This window comes from Oncorhynchus keta, chromosome 11 (assembly GCF_023373465.1).
Source record: "Oncorhynchus keta strain PuntledgeMale-10-30-2019 chromosome 11, Oket_V2, whole genome shotgun sequence".
Lineage (NCBI taxonomy): Eukaryota > Metazoa > Chordata > Actinopteri > Salmoniformes > Salmonidae > Oncorhynchus > Oncorhynchus keta.
In genome coordinates, this window is record NC_068431.1 from 10,899,236 (window position 1) to 10,909,235 (window position 10,000).

Consider the following 10,000-nt stretch of genomic DNA (forward strand, 5'->3'; position numbering starts at 1 on the left):
ACTGTGCTGTGGCTCCAACGGAACAACCACTAATGTGTCACTGTGGCTTCATACCCTACTAGAGATAGCCTTACAGGGAAAACGGAGGACGAGTTTATGGTGAGTGGATAACGGTATTGACAGCTACCATGCATGTTGTAATCACACTTGTTAGTAGTACTCTCATTTCCATCACAACCATAGAATTGCAGTAATAAACATAGTATTTATTGTATAACCAACTATAAAATCAGCACTACTATCACACAGAATAGAGAGAGAGTAGTGCCCCCGGATGTCAGTCTGACAGTTGTATCTGCGATCATGTTCTCCACCGTTGACAGATCTGATAAAGACAGAAAGCAGGCAGGAGGGCCTCTCCTCACTCTCCCTCCTTCTCTCTCTTCTTCTCACCCTCCCACTTTATCTATCGCTCGCATGCCCTCTCTCTCTCCACCTCTCTTTCTCTCCTACCCTGAGGTTTGGAGCCAGAACAGCTGAGCTGGGGGTGGGGTGGGATGGGATGGGGTGGGATGGGGTGGGGTTGGATGGGATGGGGTGGGGTGGGATGGGGTGGGATGGGGTGGGATGGGATGGGATGGGGTGGGATGGGGTGGGGTGGGATGGGATGGGGTGGGATGGGGTGGGATGGGGTGGGATGGGGTGGGATGGGATGGGATGGGGTAGTTGCTAGTTTGAGGGGGGGGGACAAAGACGGAGACAGGCAGACTGAACGTGGCACCTCTTTAAAAGTATCTGTGTTGCTGTGGCGGCGGCCTGGGAAGAAAGGCTGCCATGCTCCTGGTGACACGCTAACCGATGACGCTAACAGAGTGGGAAGTGCGTTTCCACATATTTATAGCAACTTGTTTACACACCTTAGATTTCAGCCGTCATATCAAAGCCAATGAGGAAAATGGCAAATGAAAATGGAAAAGTGAGTTTAAATATGTATTAAAAAGGCACATGGAGGCTACGTGTTTGTTAATGCATCATGTTGTTGTTAGCACAGGAGAGGTGTGAATGTCATGGACGTGCTGCATCGACGGTGGAGAAGGAGGGAGCATGTCTTGTTTTTTATACACGGTGGACTTCAAAGATAGAAAGACGTGGTTGAATCACACCGTAAAATGTCACGCTGAGTAGTAGGTCAAACTTAACTAAATAACCTATCTGATACAAACTGCAGTTTGCAGCCAGATTCTCCCCTAATTACAATTCCAGATGTGTCAGAAGCTGTATACAATATGTAGACACCAAACACTTCAGTGACACTAACAAACCAGACAAAGGGCTATTCATCTATTCTATGAGACATTTCCTGCCGTTGGGAGGCTGCCCGATAATAGCGTTGGATATTCAGCCTTGTTCAGGATTATATTGTGGTAGTAGTAATGACGAGTGTGGTGAGGTTCCTAAAGCTGAGGCCTGGAGGGCGATATGGGGCTGATCGTCTGGGCACCGTCCCTCAGCACCCTCTCTTGGTGTGGATAAATGAAGGTGTCACTGTTTTTATAACCTTGACTGAAAGACAAGCCAAAAATACCACTATGTTATTTATGTTTTGTGTTAATGAGTTTGCATCCTCGCCACTGCTCTGTGTGTACTTCCTGTTTCTTTCCTGCTTGTGAGAGAGAGAAAAATACACGCTTTTCAGCGCTATTCATTTAGCATTATTTAAAAAAAAAAAAACATATTTAGTGAACATGGTGAAAACATAAACTCACAGGGTGAGAGGGCTTCAATGATTTTGACAAACATCCCCTCTATAACAAAGGACTCGGGATATTTAATCTTCATTTTTTTAAATTTGTGGAGCAGGTACATTATTTCATGACTTTATATTTCTATGAGTTCATCTGTCATGATTAATATTTCTCTACTGGAGGACATCATTGCACAAGGTCTGGCTGTGCTCAGTAAAGAGCTGGACATTGAGAGCAGTGTATTCCTGGCCTGCAGACGTTGATTCATGCACTGAAGTTTTAGAAGACCTTGGTCCTTATTCTGTCAAAGTGAAACCAAGTGAACAAGTCATTTTCACCGTCACCCTGACTGCAGAAGTAGCTGTGGAGCAGAGGCTTGTTTTTCACTCACTGTTATGAGGGAACAGATACATTTTAACACCATATTTACACCTGCACACGAGGCTGCTGATTGGTCGTGTGGTTACCGTGCCGACTCCATGCGGTGACTGTTTTGCCGTCAAAGAGAGATTTGCCGGCACTGGGACAACGTGTTGTTAGGTTATGGGAGGGTGACAACAAAGCTGAGGCATTTTGGAAGAGGTGTACGCTGGTCCAGATGGTGTGTCACTCTCCAGTCTGGCATCCCAACTGCTCGCCCACACCTCGCCTCCCCTCTTCTCTCCTCCCTCTTACCGGCCCACCGTCACCGCCATGGGCATAGAGTTTACACGCTAGAGTAGATAGACTGAGACCATTACACTCCTCCTACCAGGCAGACAGTGGCAGAAATCGGCGAGCAGCTAGCACCCTCTTCACTGTTAACGACAGAGTGAGGTGGAAGCAGTGCAGGCAGAGAGACACTGCCCTTCCTGTATATGTGAAGCACTCTGCACGATGAGTCATGAATATTCAATCCTCCGAGAGAAGGATAGAAGAGAATGTTCCCGGAAAAATAACAGAACATTCCCAGTTACCACTGCACTCATAAAGCACTGAGCATCTCAGTCCACTTTCCATAAAACACGCCCGTGAGTAGTGTAGCATATTCACAATGACGTCTTATGCATCCCTGTGGTTTTAAAGAGTCACAGTGTGAATCATGCACTACATGACCAAAAGTATGTGGACACGTCGAACATCTTATTCCATGACCATGGACATTAATATGGAGTTGGTCCCCCCCTCTGCTGCTATAACAGCCTCCTCTCTTCTGGGAAGGCTTTCCACCAGATGTTAGAACGTTGCTGCAGGAACTTGATTCAATTGAGCCACAAGAGCATTAGTGGGAGGTCAGGCACTGATGTCAATTAGACATGGCTCGCAGTTGGTGTTCCAATTCAACCCAAATGTGTTTCGATGAGGTTGAGGTCAGGGCTCTGTGCAGGCCAGTGAAGTTCTTCCACACCAATCTCGAAAAAAACAATTTCTGTATGGATCTCGCTTTGTGCAAGGGGGCATTGTCATGCTGGAACAGGAAAGGTTCTCCCCCAAACTGTTGCCATAAAGTTGGAAGCACAGAATCATCTAGAATGTCATTGTATACTGTAGCGTTTAGATTTCCCTTCACTTAAACTATGGGGACGAGCCCGAACCATGAAAAACAGCCCCAGACCATTATTCCTCCTCCACCAAACTGTACAGTTGGCACTATGTATTCGGGTAGGTAGCATTCTCCTGGCATCCGCTAAACGCAGATTCGTTGGTTGGACTGCCAGAAGGTGAAGCATGATTCATCACTCCAGAGAACGCGTTTCCACTGCTCCAGAGTCCAATAGCTGTGAGGTTTACACCACTCCAGCCGACGCTTGGCATTGTGCACGGTGATCTTAGGTTTGTGTGCAGCTGCTCGTTCATGGCAACCCATTTCATGAAGCTCCAGACAAACAGTTCTTGTGCTGACGTTGCTTCCAGAGGCAGTTTGGATCTCGGTAGTGAGTGTCGCATCAGAGGACAGACGGTTTTTACACGCTGCACGCTTCAGCACGCGGCGGTCCCGTTCTCTGAGCTTGTGTTGCCCACCACTTCGCTGCTGAGTCGTTTTTGCTCCTAGACATTTCTACTTCACAATAACAACACTTAGTTGACCGGGGCACCTTTAGCAGGGCAGACATTTCACGAGCTGACTTGTTGGAAAAGTGGCATCCTACGCCACGTTGAAAGTCACTGAGCTCTTCAGTAAGGCCATTCTACTGCCAACGTTTGTCAATAGAGATTGCATGGCTGTTTGCTCGAGTTTATACATCTGTTAACAACGGCTGTGGATGAAATAGCCCGAATCCACTCATTTAAAGGGGTGTTCACATACTTTTGTATATATAGTACAGAGTCACAGTGTGAGCACTGACAGTGACTCAGTCAACCTGTTCTTCTCAGTAGGGGTCAGTAGGGGTCAGTAGGGCTCAGAGGCTCCCTCAACAGCCACGATCACTGTGACCCTCCTGTGTAACGCTCTCTTCTCAGTTCCTCTCCTCTCTCTTCTCAGCTCCTCTCCTCTCTCTTCTCAGCTCCTATTCTCTCTCTTCTCAGCTCCTCTCCTCTCTCTTCTCAGCTCCTCTCATCTCTCTTCTCAGCTCCTCTTCTCTCTCTTCTCAGCTCCTCTCTCTCTCTCTTCTCAGCTCCTCTCCTCTCTCTTCTCAGCTCCTCTCCTCTCCTCTCTCTTCTCAGCTCCTCTCATCTCTCTTCTCAGCTCCTCTCCTCTCTCTTCTCAGCTCCTCTCATCTCTCTTCTCAGCTCCTCTCGTCTCTCTTCTTAGCTCCTCTTCTCTCTCTTCTCAGCTCCTCTCGTCTCTCTTCTCAGCTCCTATTCTCTCTCTTCTCAGCTCCTCTCCTCTCTCTTCTCAGCTCCTCTCATCTCTCTTCTCAGCTCCTCTCCTCTCTCTTCTCAGCTCCTCTCCTCTCTCTTCTCAGCTCCTCTCCTCTCTCTTCTCAGCTCCTCTCCTCTCTCTTCTCAGCTCCTCTCCTCTCTCTTCTCAGCTCCTCTCGTCTCTCTTCTCAGCTCCTCTCCTCTCTCTTCTCAGCTCCTCTCCTCTCTCTTCTCAGTTCCTCTCATCTCTCTTCTCAGCTCCTCTCATCTCTCTTCTCAGCTCCTCTCGTCTCTTTTCTCAGCTCCTCTCCTCTCTCTTCTCCGTTCCTCTCCTCTCTCTTCTCAGCTCCTCTCCTCTCTCTTCTCAGCTCCTCTCCTCTCTCTTCTCAGCTCCTCTCCTCTCTCTTCTCAGTTCCTCTCCTCTCTCTTCTCAGCTCCTCTCCTCTCTCTTCTCAGCTCCTCTTCTCTCTCTTCTCAGCTCCTCTCCTCTCTCTTCTCAGCTCCTATTCTCTCTCTTCTCAGCTCCTCTCCTCTCTCTTCTCCGTTCCTCTCCTCTCTCTTCTCAGCTCCTCTTCTCTCTCTTCTCAGCTCCTCTCCTCTCTCTTCTCAGCTCCTCTCCTCTCTCTTCTCAGCTCCTCTCCTCTCTCTTCTCAGCTCCTCTCCTCTCTCTTCTCAGCTCCTCTTCTCTCTCTTCTCAGCTCCTCTCCTCTCTCTTCTCAGCTCCTCTTCTCTCTCTTCTCAGCTCCTCTCCTCTCTCTTCTCAGCTCCTCTCCTCTCTCTTCTCAGCTCCTCTCCTCTCTCTTCTCCGTTCCTCTCCTCTCTCTTCTCAGTTCCTCTCCTCTCTCTTCTCAGTTCCTCTCCTCTCTCTTCTCAGTTCCTCTCCTCTCTCTTCTCAGCTCATCTCCTCTCTCTTCTCAGCTCATATTCTCTCTCTTCTTAGCTCCTCTTCTCTCTCTTCTCAGCTCCTCTCCTCTCTCTTCTCAGCTCCTATTCTCTCTCTTCTCAGCTCCTCTCCTCTCTCTCTCTCTCTTCTCAGCTCCTCTCACCTCTCTCTTCTCAGCTCATATTCTATCTGTTCTCAGCTCCTCTTCTCTCTCTTCTCAGCTCCTATTCTCTCTCTTCTCAGCTCCTCTCTTCTCTCTTCTCAGCTCCTCTCCTCTCTCTTCTCAGCTCCTCTTATCTCTCTTCTCAACTCCTCTCCTCTCTCTTCTCAGCTCCACTCTTCTCTCTCTCCTCAGCTCCTCTCCTCTCCTCTCTCTTCTCAGCTCCTCTTCTCTCTCTTCTCTCTCTTCTCAGCTCCTCTTCTCTCTCTTCTCTCTCTTCTTAGCTCCTCTTCTCTCTCTTCTCTCTCTACTCAGCTCCTCTTCTCTCTCTTCTCCCTCTTCTCTCTCTTCTCTCTCTCCTCTTCTCTCTCTTCGCTCTCTCCTCAGCTCCTCTCCTCTCTCTCCTCAGCACCTCTCCTCTTCTCTTCTCTCTCTTCTCAGCTCCTTTCTTTTCTCAGCTCCTCTTCTCTCTCTACTCAGCTCCTCTTCTCTCTCTCCTCAGCTCCTCTACTCTCTCTCCTCAGCTCCTCTCCTCTCTCTCCTCAGCTCCTCTCCTCTTCTCTTCTCTCTCTTCTCAGCTCCTCTTCTCTCTCTTCTCAGCTCCTCTCTTTTCCCAGCTCCTCTTCTCTCTCTTTACATAATGTTCTGCTCTGCAGCACTGTGGGAAGCCAGGACCCGGGATGGCCCCTTCCTTCCCTCCCTCCCACCTTGGACAGAAATATCGGACGGGTCCCGCAGAGTTCTCACGACACACGCTGCTATTCATTAAACATCCCCCGGCCAGAGGCAGTAAATACTACGTTAAGCTCTTAGGGCCGCTCTGTGTGTTTTTGTGTTGTTCAAGTGGAATCTGTTCTTTAAAATTTCAGGGAGGGAGGGAGAGAAGAGAGGGTGTTGGTAGTGATAGCGGGGCAGGGCGGGCGGGGAGGAGAGGGCATGATGGTCTTTGACTGGACAATGAGATGTAGCATTCCAACAGTCCTTTTACATTCGTGGAATGTTTATAATCTGTATGGTGTATATGGGTAGCACAATCGCTAAGGATAATGTCTACCAGTGTAGTGTTCTGTTTTGCATCCAAGTCTTAGGTGGTGAATTGAAAGGCCACATTTGTTTCCAATGATCAGCTGATTGTCATGTATATGTTTCAGACAGACAGAGCATTGGGCTCCAACCTCCAAACAAGCCTGCATTCCAAATTGCACCGTGTTCCCTAGATAGTGTGCTAATTCTGAGCAGAGTCCTTTAGGGTCCTGGTCAAATTCTAATTCAATGCCTATATGGAATAGGGTACCATTTGGGACACAGGACATGTTACAGAGAGACAGGAAGTCATATTTCCATCCGCACTAACAGCCCTGTTTGACTGGACCACAGCCCTGTTTGACTGGACCACAGCCCTGTTTGACTGGACCACAGCCCTGTTTGACTGGACCACAGCCCTGTTTGACTGGACCACAGCCCTGTTTGACTCTAAAACACCCTGGAACGGCAGTGAAAATACATACTTGGTTACTACATATGTGCTGATATGTTGTCACACAAAGGAAAATAAATGTTAACCAAAATCAAGCTAAATGCTGATGACTGGACCACCGCAGATGATTTGGACCAGACGTGGAACAGAAGCGAACGGGCTGGAAGTTGAAGTCCAATGCTTTAAGAGCACCTTACCCTCACCTTACCCTCATCTTACCCTCATCTTACCCTCACCTAACCCTCACCTTACCCTCACCTAACCCTCACCTTACCCTCACCTTACCCTCATCTTACCCTCACCTAACCCTCACCTTACCCTCACCGTACCCTCACTTTACCCTCACTTTACCCTCACCTTACCCTCACCTAACCCTCACCTTACCCTCACCGTACCCTCACTTTACCCTCACTTTACCCTCACCTTACCCTCACTGTACCCTCACCTTACCCTCACCTCACCTTACCCTCACCTTACCCTCATCTTACCCTCACCTTACCCTCACCTAACCCTCACCTTACCCTCACTTTACCCTCACTTTACCCTCACCTTACCCTCACCTTACCCTCACCTTACCCTCAACGTACCCTCACTTTACCCTCACTTTACCCTCACCTTACCCTCACCTAACCCTCACCTTACCCTCACCGTACCCTCACTTTACCCTCACTTTACCCTCACCTTACCCTCACCGTACCCTCACCTTACCCTCACCTCACCTTACCCTCACCGTACCCTCACCTTACCCTCACCTCACTTCACCGTACCCTCACCTCACCTTACCCTCACCTCACCTTACCCTCACCTAACCCTCACCTTACCCTCACCGTACCCTCACTTTACCCTCACCTTACCCTCACCTCACCTTACCCTCACCGTACCCTCACCTAACCCTCACCTTACCCTCACCTCACCTTACCCTCACCTAACCCTCACCTAACCCTCACCTTACCCTCACCTTACCCTCACCTTACCCTCACCTAACCCTCACCTTACCCTCACCTTACCCTCACCTTAACCTCACCTAACCTCACCTTACCCTCACCGTACCCTCACCGTACCCTCACCGTACCCTCACCTCACCTTACCCTCACCTTAACCTCACCCTCACCTAACCCTCACCTTACCCTCACCGTACCCTCACTTTACCCTCACCTAACCCTCACCTTACCCTCACCTCACCTCACCTTACCCTCACCTAACCCTCACCTAACCCTCACCTTACCCTCACCTTACCCTCACCTTACCCTCACCTAACCCTCACCTTACCCTCACTGTACCCTCACCTTACCCTCACCTTACCCTCATCTTACCCTCACCTTACCCTCACCTAACCCTCACCTTACCCTCACCTAACCCTCACCTTACCCTCACCTTACCCTCACCTTACCCTCACCTAACCCTCACCTTACCCTCACCTTACCCTCACCTTACCCTCACCTAACCCTCACCTTACCCTCACCTTACCCTCACCTTACCCTCACCTTACCCTCACCTTACCCTCACCTTACCCTCACCTTACCCTCACCTTACCCTCACCTTACCCTCACCTAACCCTCACCTTACCCTCACCTTACCCTCACCTTACCCTCACCTAACCCTCAACATACCCTCACCTTACCCTCACCTTAACCTCACCTTACCCTCACCTAACCCTCACCTTACCCTCACCTTAACCTCACCTTACCCTCACCGTACCCTCATCTGGGTAACTTCTGTCGGATTTCATTTTCTTATCATGCAGGAAGTGACGTGTGATACATATTACAGGGTACATCTGTAAGAGAGACCCAGATCTCAGCATGAGTCCCTGTGAGGAGGGAGATGTTACCAGACGTGATCCAGACCACAGTAGGAACACTCTCTCCAGGGCAGATCTAGTGGGCCTCTGTGATGACCAGTGCCAACCCAACCTTGCTTCAAAAAACAAATCCTCAACCTGTTTCTAATATAATCTTTGCCCCCCTCCTTCTGCAGGCTATTGTTTATGAAGGGCAAGACAAGAACCCTGAGATGTGCCGAGTGTTACTGACACACGAGATCATGTGCAGGTAAGAAGAGGAAGCTCCTGTCTGCTGCTACAATATACTACACTATAATACACTCATGGGTGGATTGGCTATCTGATAATTCTGGCAAATGCCAGATGGGATGGACATTGTTTTTGTTGGGTAGGCTGGTCAAAATGGACACACACCAAAATATGTTTTTATCTAAAAAATAATATTTAAAAAAATGAAAAAGGTGACATGGGCCTATTAAGATTTCTTTTTAAAGATTTGTTTTTCCAAAAATATTTTTAAAGATTTATCTCTAATACTAATCAATGATGTGCTTTTACACCTGCATTGTTTGCTGTTTGGGGTTTTAGGCTGGGTTTCTGTACAGCACTTTGAGATATCAGCTGATGTACGAAGGGCTATATAAATAAATTTGATTTGATTTGATGTGCCTTTGGTGGATCAGTGGATAGAGGTTATCTGATAGACTGACCTGAGGTTACGCAAACTCACATTCAAACATGGCATCAGCACAGACACCTGCTTCCAACTCTGTTATCAGTTAGACAGTCAAGATCATGGATTGTAAAAAACAGAAAGGGTGCCTATAAATGTAGAAAGAGCACATTCTAGATTGTCACCTCACTCAAAACGTCCTATTGTTTTTTTTGGTGGGGGGCAAAAACCATGATTTAGTCAAACAGTAAAGTGCATTATCCTCGTGATTCCTGTAATGAAAGTGTCTGCCCTGACCCTGTGCCCTCGCTGGGGCCTGCTGCTGTGACAAGTGAGCCACTCCTCTCTACACCCGTTTGCTCCTGACTACACTACACTACACTACACTACACTACAGTACACTACACTACACTACACGACATTACACTACACTACACTACACTACACTACACGACACGACACGACACTACACTACACTACACTACACGACACGACACGACACGACACTACACTACACTACACTACACTATACTACACTACACTACACTATACTAC

At 48.4% G+C, this 10,000-nt stretch overlaps 1 protein-coding gene across 4 annotated transcripts in view; it reads left to right on the forward strand.

The window, feature by feature from the left end:
* LOC118390676 (transcription factor COE1-A-like) overlaps positions 1-10,000 on the forward strand; it is a 362,338-nt gene that overhangs the window by 8,094 nt on the left and 344,244 nt on the right. For all 4 annotated transcript variants that reach the window (XM_052529445.1, XM_052529447.1, XM_052529446.1 and 1 more), the window contains exon 5: positions 8,967-9,040. In XM_052529445.1, the coding sequence (XP_052385405.1) occupies positions 8,967-9,040 (74 nt within the window). The remainder of the gene's footprint in view (positions 1-8,966; positions 9,041-10,000) is intronic.